A 15,411-nucleotide genomic window follows, 5' to 3' on the forward strand; every position below is an offset into this window, starting at 1 on the left:
ATGTAATTCCTGCAATTCTGATTTATCTCTAAAAAGAAGTAATAGTCATTTGATAGATACCGAAAACCGTATTTTATTTTCAACCTAGCGTGACCTTCAACATTTTGTCACCTCTTCAAAATTATCCTAACAGCTGATTCGACATAATAAGTACCTTATCGCGTTCCTTATAAAAGACAATACGATCAGAGAAAAAGGAAAAGTTGATTTCAGCTGTTAATATCTAATTACAGAACAATTACATAAAATTTAGCTCTGTTCGATCGGAAAGATCCAATCACTGCAACGCTTTAGTGGCTTCCACCGAAACGTGCAGTTTGTAAAAATTCTAGAACCAGAGAAAAGAGGCTAGTCGTAATCAGGAGTCACTAGATCCTCGGTCTTCAACATCATTTTTTCTTTCGTTTCTGCTTCACGATGATACTCGTGCAGCGATATGTTTGAATTAACAGCTTGCGCGTGTGTACGTGTATGTACAGCAATTACAATGGGTTCTATCTATGATAATGTGCAGCGTTGAGTGGGACTTGGAGATAAGCATTCCGAGCGCGATTAATCATCGTGATCTCATGGTTCTGAGTGTTTAAAAGTCGTCAATGAATACACCGTAGTTGCTAACGTTCTTGTAGGTTGAATACTATTTTGTTAATTAACGCCACGCCTAAACTAATGTAAAAAACGTGTTGCATTAAGCCTCAAATGTAGAAGCCACTTTCTTTCAATTTTATTTAATACGAATTCTAACAATTGTCATTTACATATATATTATTCAATTTTAAGAGAGTTATGTTATGCTTAACCCTTTTCATGTTTAACCCCTTCACTGTACTTACAAAACATACTTGAGCTAATGTATTTTTGTAAGTTTTCAATAGGTTCAAACATAGCGTACCCCGATATAAGTATTCATGCCTTTTCTGGAAAATTATACAACCAGCAACATGGAGGAATATGCTGTAGTATCGGACGTATCGGTTGTAGATGTATATGATATTGCTTCGGAAATAGGGAAAGAATGCGAGAAACTCATAGATTCTTGTGGAGTGGACTCTGTGACCAATCTTATGCCAAAAGTGATACATGCTTTAGAGCTATTGGAAAACCTTGCGACTAAAAATGAACTCGAGAATACAATAGTCCAGGAGTTACGTGCAAAGATTTCGCAATTGGAAACTGACAAGATTGGGAAAGCTGAAGACAGGCAAAGATTTGAAAAGGTATTCTATTTTCAATAATTACTTATTGTTGTTTCTGACATTTCTTCATTCAAAGGCATTTAATTCGTGCATAGGAACTGGAACAAATTGAAGAACATTGGCGACAAGAGTCTCGTGATTTAGTAGGAATGGTTACGAGATTACAGGAAGAGAATAGACGATTAGCAGAGGCTCTACAAGAATCGCGTAGTGATAGTCAGTACAGCAGTAAACAAAGTACTAACAACTTGTCTTTTATCTACTAACACAATGTTGAAAATGTATTATATGTACAGAGTGAAATATTTTTTTATTCAAATATTTTGAATATTAACTCTAACTATAGATTTACTAGTAAGTAATTTGTCAGAAATAACGATATTAATACAGATTGATATGGCAAATCCAAAAGACTCACTCTGTGTATATATATGTATACATACATATGTACAGATTATTAACTGTACGAATATATTTTAGCCTTTACAGCTAGCCAAGAAGTCGATGTAGCAGTGTTACAACATTTAAGATCCATGATAGACAAGCAAAGAGATCAAATTCGAGTAAGAGACAAAGAAATGCTGCAGAAGAATATGGAAATAGAAAATGTAAATTGGTACTTATGTTCATATGTAATTTGATATAAATAGCGATTGAGTATTGCTCGTAGACTATAATAGATTGGATAGGATGATAGCAGTAACAATCCTAACTTGCTCTTGCATTTTTTGTACAGCTAACAGCGCAAGTTGAAAAGCTTCAGGTAGTTGGCCGAGAATTGAAGCGCAAACAACGCCAAGCGCAAATGCAGGCTCGCGGTTTGGTGGAAGAAAGAGCCGATTTTTTAGCGCAGTTGCAAGATCAAAATCGTGAATTGATAAATTTGCGAGCCCGTCTCGGTTTGGCGAAAAAAGAAAACGAGGATTTAAGTAAATTGCAAGGATATCCAGACCTAACGAATAAAGCTGTGTACGATCTAGACGATCCTGATAGGCCAAGGTTTACGACCGCCGAGTTGAAAGAAATTCTTCACGAACGGAACGAATTGAAGGCCAGGGTTTCAGACTTGGAAGATGAACTGGAACTTTATCGACCAAAGCCTGACCCGTATGTCACAGTTTTGTGATTGCATAACAAAATTTATTTAGTACTGTTTTGCATGAATAATCAACAGATGCTTTTTTTTATTTTGTGATAGAGTGGAGGATGACAAAGATGCTCCTGTCCAAGGACCACTTCCTTACGAACCGGACGACGCGCCATGGAAAAGATCTGAATCTGGAATTCGTAAATTGTGAGTAATTTAGTAATTCTAGTTTTAATTCTGGGAAGTATCCAATAACAATATCTAACTTTTCAGTTTTCGAAAAATTTTCTCCGAGACTAGCAGTAGCTTTTTAGTCGGTAGTACCCCGCGCAGAAGTCTTTCTAGTCTATCGAAGATGGCCCTATCCGGAAGCAGTACATGTAACGAGTCTGTATAATGATTTTTTAACGAGTGACGAAACAACTTTTAACGTTTCACGAGAAATGATAGAATGTAATGCTCTTTGATCTACGTCTAGTATTTTAGTCCTTGGTAACGAGTACGCATTCAGAAAAATTATTTTAAAGTATTCGTAGCTCTTCTAGATACCATGATTAATCATTGTAATTAGATAATCGACTGATACGAGTGTAGGCATTTATACAGAAACGAAACATCCAAGTATGTGCATGTGCATTAATATATATATATTTACTATTTACAAAGATCGGAAAAACACTGTAACATTCACCCATTGTTGTCCTTAAAAGTAAGTTGTCATTCTGCAAAGGTTAACATGTTGATAATAATATGTATAATAGTATCTTTTTTATTTAATAATTTAAATCAATTGCAGTATAAAAAATAAAATTAGGCAACGTTAGTTTTAGCTTCAGAAATCGGTGATATTCTTTCTAAACGATATATTTATGTTTAAGGAGAAATAGATGTCTATAGACGACACAAATGAAATATGCAATTTTATCTTATTAACATTAAAAATTACGTAATTCCCCTCTGTCCTGCATTTATCACGAACTAATTAGAAGGACGTTAAAGTTTTAAAATGTACTGATAATTAGCACGTTGAATATAACATTTTTATTATCAAAAGCTATTATCAAAAGGTATTTAATGTTATCGTGGGGTGCATTAGAAATACAGGTTATCTTGTGAAGTGTTTATGTTTATACATTTATTTTTTTTTAACAAGGTTTGTATGAATAATAATTTGATAATATTCGATTATGATTTCACGTGTTTACTCATATATAGTTTGTAAATAATATTTGGAAATCGGAAATTTAAATGTATTCAAGGCAATGTACTACCCATTGACAAAAAGATATTAAGATATAACGATACAATAAATTATGATAGTAACATTAATGTGAATAGTATCTAATCACTTTGGATAATATACACGCGTGACCGATAATACACATAGATAGTAATATGTCTTTCCATTATTTTGTGACATAAAATTAGAAAAATAATCAAAATAGGTTTTTTCACCAACGTTGAAAGAAAATTGATTTACAAACATTACTTACAAATAATCTATGCATAACTAATGGATCAATACATTAACGTATCGTAACGATTATTAATTTAATTTATTATCAAAAAATCAGTTGATATAGAAGTTTATAAAGTTTTCTAAAAGCTTTATACTTTTGGAACACGTAACGTTGGATACGCGGAAGATGAGATTAATTTTAAAATAGTAAACACGCATATATAGTTGATTAAACGGATTCAAATTTTATGAAGTGTATAAAAACAATTTAAAACATTAGAATTCAAAAAAACATATCTGTAACTTAAGTTATAGCATTAAAATAAATGATGTAAGTTCATTTTTCAATGAAATTATTTTTCTTAACTATAATCTGTTAAAAATCATTATAATTCTGATCCTATTAAAATGTGCCTATTAAATAAACATATTCATCTTCGATATACTAAATTAACAATTTCCTGACGGAAATTTGGTAAAAAGTATTTATCAATATTATGTAAAACACAATACAATTCGTTGTGTTTTCAATGAGAAGTGAACATGTTTGAAGTACTGAACAACCGTTAGATTTAGAATTGTTCGAAGCATGTAATTCCAGACTAATAATAATCTTTAGAAATAAAGAGAGAATCAAACCAAATAAAAATCTTGTATCTCATATACAATGAAGAATTAGTAATAAATTAGATTATTATATTAATCATATTACCGACTATCGTTTATAGCGAAATTAATACTTTACGATACTAATGATATTATACGTATTTAATTGCGTAGGGAGACGTTTATATATGTAACATAATACACGGTAATTAAACAAACGACGATTTTATTTCGTATAATTAATATACCTATGCGCGACACCAGATATGAATTATTTATAGTACACGAATAATAATGAACGTTAATGTTTGTACTTTCTACAAGGACGCGTAAATGAAGTAAAGAAAAATTCTTTTCAATCAATATATCGAACAACAAAGTATAAACATTATAGAAGTAGAATTCAACATTTCTGTTATTAATTTCTGGTCATACATTGTTAAATATTAGTAATTAGTAATGTATTACATAGACTGTAGGATTAAAAAATTAATATAGAAACAAGTCGTGTAAAAGTGCCAAAGAAAACAACAGGTATTAAAATGATGTATATATCTGTGGAAGCAATCAAGTATTTTATTCATAATTTCACAGTTTATTTATACCACTAATTCTATTAGCAGTTTCATTAGAATGATTGTAACGCTTTTGAATACATTATTATTGTTATTAATACACAAGTTTTGATGCTTTAACATTTACGGAACTGAACTATACTTTATCGTAATCAGTTCTTCGAGAATAAACGACCATGTTCTGCGAGTTTCTACATCTTTTATAATTATATATGATATAAAACAATGTCTTTATACACAATTGATAATTACAGGAATATAATATTAGCCTCCTTATAAAATAAAAAGTACATCTATTTAAAAAAGACGGGAAATTGGTCACATATACAAATTTGACAATTCACAATGGTGCAATCAGAGTTAGGCAACTGAGGTAGCGTTTTATGATACTTCGAATCGTGCTTGAATTTAAGTAAACTTAATCCAACGTAATTTTATCGGTACGAAGCCTGTTACACCATTGGTTATTTAGTAAAAATCATCGGTATTGCGTTGTGTAAAAGATAAAAATGCAATAAAAATAGTAAAACAAATAGTTTCATGATCAGCACCACTTGGAAATCTACATCGTATATCTTGTAAAACGAAATGTATAAAATGTTTTGTGCTTACGTTTAAGCAAAAATTGAAAAAGAAAGTGAAAGTACATTAAAGCTTGGTGAACTGTCGCCGTTTCGAAACTTATATAATAAATTAACATTTGTATGATTCACACAGTTGACTAGTACGCTATAAGTCTACGTTATTCAGATTAGCTGCAGATCCCGTCGGCAAGTCTAGTGGTATAAACTTACCGATAGGTTGTATCGCCTGTCGTTGTTCGGCCAATTTACGCATTTCTTGCCTGAGTTTACTTAAAATAGCGTGATTTGGTTGATTAACCGCGGCTTTACCTTGTAACAGCGTGATCTCTTGCTCCAGTTGTTTCTTTTCTTTGAATGATTTTACGCTTCGAGATCCGTACAACCTTAACAAGGAACCCCAAGATTGAATGTGAGGATGCATGAGCTGCAGGATAGCTTGCGCGGCACGTTGTTTGCCATCTTTTTTGTTACGACATACCTAGAATTATAATTAATTAACATGAATATTTTCACCTCATATCTTGTATCATCGATTGAAAAATGTATTATAATTTCACTTACAACGGTAGCCTCGTGTTTTCCAACGCGCATTGTGAATTCATTACGTTGATGCTTCAACGTGGTTACGGAATAATTAATATGCATATCGCCCAGTCCGTAATTTCGTTGGAGGCAAGTGATTAAAATAGCGTGCGGCGATGGTTCAGTTGTTTTCGCGCAAAATTCTGCGACTCGTGGATCGTTTATAGATATTTCATCGAAGAATGACAGATCCGCGTCCGAATTTGTTCTAGATGCCTTAATCATTCTACTGTTATTGCCAGAAGCGGCGTTTCCACTGTTGTCACCTGAAATTTTATCCCTCATTTGGGGTATCAAGATTTCAAGGGTCTTCCGAGCAGCATTGGCTTTTGCTTGTTTCTTGCTGCTACCAAAACCGCTTCCATATTCCATATCGTTGATACAAACGACGGCAGAGTATGGTGTCGCAGCATTTTCTGAAATCAATTGTACGTTACTACGATAGTGTTTGGTACTTAAATAATTTCTGTCAGAATATGAATATTATTTCTTCAACTTACCTAATTCTTTAAACTTATAAGTCGGTTGCTTCTTAAGCGCATGCTGTACATATTCGTGAAGTATACAAACATAACTTTTGCCCGAGGGGTTCATTATCCAATGTTTCGGTGGCCTTTGTCCACCACCGTCATCTCCTGTAGTACCGCTACTGCTTCCTGTTAGACTAGAACTACTAACTGGAAATGTTATTAGCTTCGTTCCATCGGGCAACGTTGGCCGTTCGAGTTGCTTACGATGTTTCTTGTTTTTCGTGAATTTCCTTCTCGCTGACCATGATCTGAAAGCATAATGAAGATGCTAAACAAACTCATTCCGTTACAAAAATATCAGCATTTATCTAATATCGTTTAACGTATACTTACTGGAACCTCATCACTTTGATCGCTTTAAAACGAAAGAGCGATTGGCAATAATCCCTCAATTGCTCACTGTCCAACGAATGAGCCGCTCGGTTCTCTTGAATCGTTTCAATTTTTGCGCTAGGCAGATTGCAAACTTCCGCATTCGAATCGCGCTCCTTTTCTTTTTTCCTTTCTTCCTCCTCTTCGTGTAAAGCTCTTTTATACTGAAGACAAGGTATCGCGCTAACAGGCACTTCGTGCTTTCGTACACTGCCAGGTCCAAGGAAATATGGTTTCGCGAGAGTACAAACCCTACTTTGTTTATGTAAATACAAAGGCATTCCGCTGTTATGCGTAACTTGCACCCAACCTTCGGGAAGCACATCGAAATGATTGTGGCCGATTTCTGGAAAAGGAATTACATTGTTTCTGCTTTCTTGTCATTATATTAAATTATTTAAATACATACCGTCTAAGACAAGCTTTTCTTTCTCTTCGTACGGTACGCTATCTTTCTTGTCTTTTCTTTTGCCTTTAAATTCTTCCGGTAAACCTAATAGTGGCATATAATACTTAACTAAAAAAAGTACTCTGCTGCTGCACGATCTATGTAAGAAGTACAAAAAGAGAAAACAAGTAATCCAATTTCTTTCTACGTCGTTTGACTCTTACATCTGCATGTTTCATAATTCGAAAATTTCCGTTTAGTTTCTATACTCTATACTTAAATATAATATAAATAACACAATTTCGTAATCTTAACAAAGCTTTTGGTTTACATTTCCAATGTAGAAAGATAAAAAATTCGTTACAATAATTTACTCCGTTCTGTTGTTAGTTTTACCTTCTTCTAGCATAGCTTCAATTTCTTCGTCGGGTACATCGGAATCCATACTTTCATTCGTGTCTGAGTCCATATCGGAGCAGTTTTGATCCTGATGTCGTTCTAAATCATCCAAAACGTCAAATTGTCTTAAATCATCTGTAACTACTATACAATCTGTGGTGGACTCCATAATGCAATCTTCAGTTGTTAAACTATTATATACGCTCGTATCATCGGCAGATGCAGTTTCTTCTTCCATTGCGTGTCCGCAATGACTTCTATCAGACATTCCGTTATCATTATCGGTATTTAATTCTGACATGCCCTCCATTTCGAATATATTCTCGAGGGATTTTGCATTCATTGAAGTTGCATTCTGATGATCGTCCAAATCCATCTCGATCTGAGAATTCATACTTGACTCAGGTGTTTCTTCTAGAGCTTCTTTATCCGTGTCCATTATGGGTATAAGGTATCTGCTAAAATACTGCAAGATCTAATAACCAAATATACAAGCTAAAAATTATAACGGATGTGTTCTAACTTCTTATGTTTGATAAAATAATTTGATGTATTCGTCAACAGGAGACAAAGAATTTACAATTACTTCTTAAGTGAAAAATATTCTTTAAAATTAAGCATGAACTCCGTATATAATGACCCATGGATTAAATAATATCATCCGCGTCGTATGGCCACACCACTTTCACCAATGAGGCCAAAGTCCAATCGATTTGAAACCACTATGAAAGTGGCAACGAAAATTGGACATTTGCATTAGTGTTAGCAGTTTGGGGCCTATTATATATCCATGAGTATATATCGTACGAATGATATATTAGATTGTCTGATTATCGCAGGGGACAGCTGACATGATTTGCTGTATTATTTAGCTGGCTGGCTCCGAAGTTAGACAGGAACAACATTGAAGAATTGAACCTGTTACTAGCTCGGATTACACACTGGCAATAGAAAAATTTCTTGTCAAAGTGCTAGCTTCCTTGGATTATTTAAAATTGGCTTCTTCTATATAATCTCAGAAACTGTATCGAATAAACTACACAAAAATACATCACAATTACGATCAAAGTAATACATGAATTGACTCTTTCACGTTATAATATGACAGTATTATATAATACATATATCCAATACGTAAACTTCACATGTAACACAAATTGATATTATAATTAATATCGTACAACTCCATAGTAATACCTTTATTTATGTATATCGCTATACTGTGTATTTTTGATAATAAAAAAGAGTAATTCTTCAACAAAAAAATTTACAATGTTTGGTTAAGTACCACCTACGTTTGAATATTATTTGTTTATCGATTATCTTGTCACTTGTAATCTTAAACGATAACAAAAAGCTTTAGTATCAGTCTTATTGAGAACACATAATAGCAAACACTATACAATTATCTTAAACTAAAATCATGTCCATTTAAACTCCAACTTGACTCCAATCTACTGCAGTCTCACTGATTGCATACGCATATGCATTTACATTCACACATGTATAACCATTCACACGCACAAAAGGAGTGGGCTAACGGGGCGGTGAATAGTATGTCCATCTAGCGGTCAATACTACGAACTAAAATCCAATAGATATAGATATATAGGATAATTGTTTACACATTTAACGTTGAAAAACGAATGTACAGCTTAATTCTAGTATCATAGTGCTTGACATATTAACGTAATTGTTTAAATATTTTATGTTATTAGCATTATATCGTTTAAAAATCACTTTTATTTAAACAACCGGTGGCGCCATCTGTTTGAAAAGTCTCCAAACTTCTAGCCAAATAGTTCTAGAATATCACCGCTAGATGACGTCACATAATTTAAAAACCTTTTTTAACGATATAATGGTAATAACATTAATAATTAAACTAATTAAGTTAATATACCAAACATTATGATACTACAAGTATGCTGAGAAACCGCTCTTAAACATTGATTATGTTTCGGAATTTTGCACATTTTTGTTGCGCCATCTAGCGGCGAGTCATCGGAACTATTTGCCTACAAGCTTGGAGCCTTTTCAAAGAGATGGCGCCACCGTTTGTTTAAATGAAAATGATTTTTAAACAATGTAATGCTAATAACATAAATTAATTAAACAATTAGGTTAAAATCGCAATCACTATGATACTCGAATTAAGCTGTACAGTCGTTTTTCAACGTTAAATGTGTAAACAATTATGCTATATATCTATATATATTGGATTTTAGTTCGTACTATTCGCCGCTAGATGGACATACTATTCGCGACCCCGTTAGCGACCCCTTCCCCTTGAATGTGTGAATCAGTGTGAACTGTGAATGCAATGCATGTATATGGATATGTAGATGTCATGTACAATGTCGTATTTTTGTCTCAACTTTAATGTTTATGTTATTTAAGGCAAATAAATACATACATATGTTAAAAAAAATGTCGAAAATAAAAGATAAATGCTTTATTTGTCCTATAATCATTACAATCTTAATTACACTATCAACATAGTCTATTTAATTAATCAAATAAACATTTTGAATACACATACACCCACTGTTTTTATTTATATCAATTATTCAAATAATATTCTATTAAAGTCTGTAAGTTATTGACGTTTAGAGTACAGCTTAATTCTAATATAACAATACTTGGGATATTAACCTAATTGTTTAATTAATTCATGTTATTATCATGAAATCGTTAATTTGGATTTTTATTTGAAATAAAATGTTATTATTGCAGATAGATACGTACATATATTTTTATTCAGAAACATATACATGTTTGATTTTTTTTGCAATTTATTTAACACATATGGGTACATTTATAAGTTATTTCCATATAATCTATAGATGTAATTGGATAAATTTCTACACAAGTACTATTCTTATTATGTTATAATACACTATTTACATAGAGAATTTTTAGCATACTTTATTCAAATCACTGTTCAACTCTTTGCAAACGATCGACGAGTATATACGCTCAGTCTATCGCGATAAACGTCTATGTATATACATATTATCGTTCATCGTGTAGAGATTAAATATGTACATGGTAACAAAACATAGAATTGTAATCTAAATATACAGAGCATCGGTAACTATATATACATCTGAAGAGTTTGTTAAGTATCATCAATTGTCTACATAAATATTATTACAAAGCACAATATATTGTAATGCATGTAAATTAGTAATATGTAGTATCATTAATGATTTCTATCGAAAAATAAACTGTCTTTTACTTCCGTCATTTCAATAGAATATTCTAAAATCTAACCTAAATCTAATATTGAGGAATAATGGAATTATATAAAATTACCGAAATGATAATTACAAGGAAAAATCTCATTGCTTTCTGCAACAAATTAAAATAATTTATTGGTCGAACTAATTACTTATATAATGCATAGAATTTCTAAGTAAAACATAAAACCTCTAACAATTTGATAACGTAAACAGCTGCAGACTAAACTATTAAGAAGTGAAACATTTATTTGAGTCTTCGCGTATCGATTGGTTATATTAAATTCCCTAATAATCTTTAATAAAATTGAAAAATCTTCATTAATTATCTGAAATCACTGAGTAGTTACATGAAAAATAAATATTTAATAATCACTTTTTTATTTTATTTTTATCTTATGTAACTTAAGCTTGAATCCAAGCAGTTCTGAAAGCACCCCTGAAAGTGCAGATAGTAATACCACTTTTGTAATTGTATACAAGTAGGGATTAGCAGATAAACCAGATATTTTAAATGGACTTTCAAGTTCCTGTAAATTACGTATAATAATTACCAATCTCACTCAGTGGAAACATATGCAAATGCGGTCAGTAATAAAAATACATTTTTTACGATACCTTTATCAAGTCTGCTGCTAATTTGAGTACATTATTCGCTACCATAAGCTCTTCCTTTTTATGCGGTTTTTGTTCTATTTGTAAATATAAATTAATCTGAAACAGACCCAAAGTCAAATTGTTTTATTTACAACGAAAATAAAGTAAAAATAAAAGTCGCTTTAATTACCTGCTCGGTTATCAAGACGGAGAGATTTCTATATTTTTTATTAATTTTAGTACCCAGCGTCATAAAACGCAATATAAATATACCAAGGGAGAAGCTCCAAAACAGCGCTTCAACGTTATACCGGGAATGCAAACTTTCAAGATCCTATAAAATCATAACGTTTGTTCGTTACTTTATTCTATTACTCTGTACTCGTTCATATTTACCTTAATTAACTCTAAGCTCACAAATGACAACAGTAACAACGTAACGATGAATACTGCTGATACTATTACGTCTACGGAACGTTGTGGCCCTCTTCTCTGTAATAAGTTACGCATTAATTAGAACATCCTTCGTTTTCTATAATAATGATTTATCTTACTTTCAAATAAGATCTAACGCTCAACCACAACTTTATGTTTCGCACTTTGTTCAATCGAAAGTGCGGCAAATCTGATTTTCTTGCGCGTCTCGACGACGTCAGATGCGAGAACAACTTAGCGTACAAGAGTCGTTGCTTGTAAGTACGTTCTGCGACCGCTAATAAAAAAAATAATAAACAAGACAACATTAGCCTCTCGAATGCCGATATAAGCACTACTATACGTTCCCTGAAACCAAGCGAAATACACTTATCAATTTTCTAGGCAGGCTATTACCATCTATTACAAATATATATTTAAATAATTCGCGCTTACCAAAGCGTCGTTCCAAATGCCAAACCTATCACTTTACATATGATATCACTGTAAGTTTCCAAATTGACGTAAATTAAGTCGTTTGGTATGAAGGAACTGGTTATATTACTGCTATTGTCCATTCCAACGTGATCGTTCAATCGTTTAATGGATGGTATTAGCGCTAACACTACGCTAAGGATTAGGCCACCGTAAAAATAATTCATACTCTCAGGCATTGACTCTACTCTGGCGATAATCGCTGAACTAATGTCCAATACGGATAGTTCAGCTTTTTTTATATCACGACGTGTCCATATAGCGCACGAAACTGAAATATAAGGATGATTGAGCGAAACGAAGCAACGTTTAAATGCTTGCTTTTATTGTTTTAATATACTTTACCACGATCATACGAAGCGCAACTAGAACTAAGCATTATGGAGGGCGGTAATTCAAATTCCCAAGAAAAGGGATGCTCCACGAACTCCCCATAATTTTTGTTAGTCTCGCTATGCAAATCGGATTCCTCAAGTTCTGAACTGCAAGAATTACTGATGTTCAACGTGTTACATTCGTTATCGTATGGAGCAGTGGTTCTTAACCCTTTCAAGCTCGTGATACCGTTTAGAAGAAAATTAAAAATAATAGAAGAATTAATATAGCATTAGCATAGTCTTTGTACCTGTAACTACAATCATCACTGTTTGTAGTTACTCCCATCCACTCAGTAGCAGATGTCGTAGCCTCTGTTAAATGATGCGTGGCAGTTTCCTCGCATTCTCCTTCCTCCTCACTTTCGCATTGTTGTCGGGATTTTCTTGGACCGATTGCTACGGGACTGTGATCCTTATCCTACACGATGAGCGACGAATAAATATTTGAACATTATTTGACTACTTGCGTATAGTAGATTGTTGAATCGCACAAAAATTAGGGATGTTCATGAATTACTACAGAAAATTACATATTTAATTACTAGAAGTTTATTCAAATATCTGTACATTAATAATGTGTTTTTAAATTATTTTCACGCTTTCTGTTTAAATTATATTATTGATAATAACTATGTTATCGATGTAATACGACGATTGTAGCTATAATTAAGTAACTAGTAATACTTACCACTTTATTAGAAGTTTCCCCATCGCTCTTTGAAGAAATATCTTCAATTTTTGATAACTCAAGGGCTGTATGAAAAGTGGAAACCACGAATAAATAGAGAAATACATTCTACACTTTTCAAATAAAAATAATTTGCTATCAGCCAAACCTGAAAATTTAGGCTGTAATAAAATTTGTTGAGTAGTAGAGCCTTCTAACCGAAGATTACAGTCTTCGTTATTTTTATGTAGTACATTTCTCTTTTGTTTAGACTTCTCCGTTGTTGCTCGCGCGATACCTCTATCATTATCGCTCGATACATTTCCATTTAAACTTTCGAATCCATCATCATCTAGGTGTACATTTTTTGTATTTTGAACTGTACAAAAGATAAAACATCTGTGTTTGGATAAAACATTTCTATTTAAATAATTCTTATTCAACTCTAATATAATATAAAATGTACTGACTTGATGGAGTATGACTAGTTGAAGCTTCATTTATTGGAAGAGGATTACTCACAGATGAACTTATTAGTTCGTTATCACAGGGTGCTTGAGCAGTCATAAATTCCTGTGGAAGATAAAGTGCTATAAAGATAACTATTATTGATTTGATACATACACATCTTTGATAATTACTTGAGATCGACTAGCAGTCAAAGAGTTTTCAATTACAACTTTTTTAGCAAACCGCACAGAAGTTAAGACTTCACCATTTACTGTACTAGCTTTCTCAGAAGCGGTATCTTGAGACGATTTAGAATCTTCATGCAAACCTGTAAATAATATATAGTGAATATAAACATTTAGCAATCATTCAATAAAATTCTGTAACTTGTAAAATAAAAAATTTACGTAAGTTTTGTCTTGTCCTTGATTTTCCCAATCGACACCTAGCATGCCGCGATCGTCTCACTATTCTCTGTTTACTTTGTCCATCAGATATCGATGGTCCTGTATGAGTAGATACAATGTGGGAATGAACAATGCATAATACTAGCATCATAATAGTAGGTATTAATACTTCAGACGTTGACACAATCTGTAAAAAAGTGTCTCGTGTACTAACAGAGCTCAGGGAATTTACAATAGAAATATGATTATCATCATACATCACTTTCTTTATCCTTGGCCATCTGGTAAAAGTATATGCACATATTGACCATTTGCAAACTATAGAGTAACAAAAATAATGTAAAAATTTTTAGACTAGTCTGTTGCATCCACCATTTCCTATATAAAGGGAGAAATAATAACCGCTGAAGCGCCAAGCAAGCTACTATAGACAGTCCATGCTTTGGCTTGGCTTTTGGAAATGAAGAACCTGTGGTAAAAATATTACTCTTGTAAGTCTAATCTATTTCTTCGCATATTTTAATGCTTATCTTACCTCGAACAAGATCCACATCTATATATTCTGTTTTCAATTTTGCAGTTCTCATTGGAACATGTGTAAAGCCTCCAAGAATGTGCTGTTCTACAGTTTTCTCCCATTGTTGCTTGTCGTAAGTACCAATTTTTTTCTGATACCTGAAACATGACATAAATTTACATCGGTTCGAACAAGTTTCTTTGTAGGATTCAAGGGTGAAATATAACAGTTTCTAAAATTTCTTACCAGTAAACAAGCTCGTTTAATTTCATTTTTACCGATCGCTATCGCAGTCCTACAGAGTAACTATTAATTTTTAATTTTACCCAACAATTGGATGTGTCTAAACGAGCGGAAGATAATTTTCCGTATAATTTTCTTAGCGAATTTAAAGAAAATATTGCTCCCATAATATATAACGAACAACAACTAATAACAACCTTTTATTTCACGGTATTCGAGCGAAA

The 15,411-nt window shown here is 32.6% G+C and overlaps 3 protein-coding genes across 13 annotated transcripts; 1 reads left to right on the forward strand and 2 right to left on the reverse strand.

Annotated features, from left to right (window-relative positions):
- The first annotated feature begins 119 nt into the window (after positions 1 to 119).
- LOC128896335 (RILP-like protein homolog) lies at positions 120 to 3,189 on the forward strand. 3 transcript variants are annotated; one of them, XM_054159655.1, is made up of 7 exons: positions 120 to 625; positions 866 to 1,217; positions 1,292 to 1,412; positions 1,677 to 1,804; positions 1,933 to 2,303; positions 2,395 to 2,490; positions 2,557 to 3,189. In XM_054159655.1, the coding sequence occupies exons 2-7, from the start codon at positions 909 to 911 to the stop codon at positions 2,678 to 2,680; spliced, it is 1,149 nt and encodes a 382-aa protein (XP_054015630.1). In that variant the 5' UTR covers positions 120 to 625; positions 866 to 908; the 3' UTR covers positions 2,681 to 3,189. The 3 variants fall into 3 exon arrangements, with proteins under 3 accessions (XP_054015630.1, XP_054015628.1, XP_054015627.1); XM_054159653.1 differs by having other exon boundaries at positions 126 to 625; positions 876 to 1,217; positions 1,292 to 1,433; XM_054159652.1 differs by having other exon boundaries at positions 129 to 625; positions 1,292 to 1,433.
- Positions 3,190 to 4,596: 1,407 nt separating this feature from the next.
- LOC128896334 (microprocessor complex subunit DGCR8) lies at positions 4,597 to 9,267 on the reverse strand. 8 transcript variants are annotated; one of them, XM_054159650.1, is made up of 7 exons: positions 9,074 to 9,267; positions 7,776 to 8,233; positions 7,401 to 7,484; positions 6,953 to 7,337; positions 6,590 to 6,867; positions 6,069 to 6,505; positions 4,597 to 5,985 (listed from the first exon to the last, which is right to left on the reverse strand). In XM_054159650.1, the coding sequence occupies exons 2-7, from the start codon at positions 8,215 to 8,217 to the stop codon at positions 5,653 to 5,655; spliced, it is 1,959 nt and encodes a 652-aa protein (XP_054015625.1). In that variant the 5' UTR covers positions 8,218 to 8,233; positions 9,074 to 9,267; the 3' UTR covers positions 4,597 to 5,652. The 8 variants fall into 8 exon arrangements, with proteins under 8 accessions (XP_054015625.1, XP_054015623.1, XP_054015626.1 ...); XM_054159648.1 differs by having other exon boundaries at positions 7,776 to 8,236; XM_054159651.1 differs by having other exon boundaries at positions 7,776 to 8,244.
- A 1,563-nt stretch (positions 9,268 to 10,830) lies between these two features.
- Positions 10,831 to 15,329, reverse strand: LOC128894740 (protein phtf). 2 transcript variants are annotated; one of them, XM_054156711.1, is made up of 16 exons: positions 15,191 to 15,329; positions 14,963 to 15,102; positions 14,685 to 14,896; positions 14,428 to 14,614; positions 14,212 to 14,348; positions 14,041 to 14,143; positions 13,740 to 13,949; positions 13,592 to 13,656; positions 13,152 to 13,321; positions 12,872 to 13,008; positions 12,488 to 12,758; positions 12,172 to 12,400; positions 12,014 to 12,109; positions 11,808 to 11,951; positions 11,639 to 11,734; positions 10,831 to 11,550 (listed from the first exon to the last, which is right to left on the reverse strand). In XM_054156711.1, exons 1-16 carry the CDS (start codon positions 15,214 to 15,216, stop codon positions 11,401 to 11,403), a joined length of 2,373 nt encoding a protein of 790 aa, XP_054012686.1. In that variant the 5' UTR covers positions 15,217 to 15,329; the 3' UTR covers positions 10,831 to 11,400. The 2 variants fall into 2 exon arrangements, with proteins under 2 accessions (XP_054012686.1, XP_054012677.1); XM_054156702.1 differs by having other exon boundaries at positions 12,488 to 12,797.
- Positions 15,330 to 15,411: the final 82 nt, after the last annotated feature.

Source organism: Hylaeus anthracinus, unplaced genomic scaffold (genome assembly GCF_026225885.1).
Source record: "Hylaeus anthracinus isolate JK02 unplaced genomic scaffold, UHH_iyHylAnth1.0_haploid 0, whole genome shotgun sequence".
NCBI lineage: Eukaryota > Metazoa > Arthropoda > Insecta > Hymenoptera > Colletidae > Hylaeus > Hylaeus anthracinus.

What these genes read in the sequence shown, in the direction of transcription:
- LOC128896334 (XM_054159650.1), bottom strand. Translation starts at nt 8,217, where the DNA reads ATGGACACGGATAAAGAAGCTCTAGAAGAAACACCTGAGTCAAGTATG. An exon ending in ATCAAAGTGATGAGGTTCCA is followed by an intron (nt 6,868 to 6,952) that starts GTAAGTATACGT and finishes TTATGCTTTCAG; the next exon opens with ATCATGGTCAGCGAGAAGGA. An exon ending in TTATAAGTTTAAAGAATTAG is followed by an intron (nt 6,506 to 6,589) that starts GTAAGTTGAAGA and finishes AATTGATTTCAG; the next exon opens with AAAATGCTGCGACACCATAC.
- LOC128896335 (XM_054159653.1), top strand. Translation starts at nt 909, where the DNA reads ATGCCTTTTCTGGAAAATTATACAACCAGCAACATGGAGGAATATGCT. An exon ending in TCAGTACAGCAGTAAACAAA is followed by an intron (nt 1,434 to 1,676) that starts GTACTAACAACT and finishes AATATATTTTAG; the next exon opens with CCTTTACAGCTAGCCAAGAA. An exon ending in GAATCTGGAATTCGTAAATT is followed by an intron (nt 2,491 to 2,556) that starts GTGAGTAATTTA and finishes CTAACTTTTCAG; the next exon opens with TTTTCGAAAAATTTTCTCCG.
- LOC128894740 (XM_054156702.1), bottom strand. Translation starts at nt 15,216, where the DNA reads ATGAAATTAAACGAGCTTGTTTACTG. An exon ending in TTAAACGAGCTTGTTTACTG is followed by an intron (nt 15,103 to 15,190) that starts GTAAGAAATTTT and finishes GTCATGTTTCAG; the next exon opens with GTATCAGAAAAAAATTGGTA. An exon ending in TGAGCTTAGAGTTAATTAAG is followed by an intron (nt 11,952 to 12,013) that starts GTAAATATGAAC and finishes ATGATTTTATAG; the next exon opens with GATCTTGAAAGTTTGCATTC.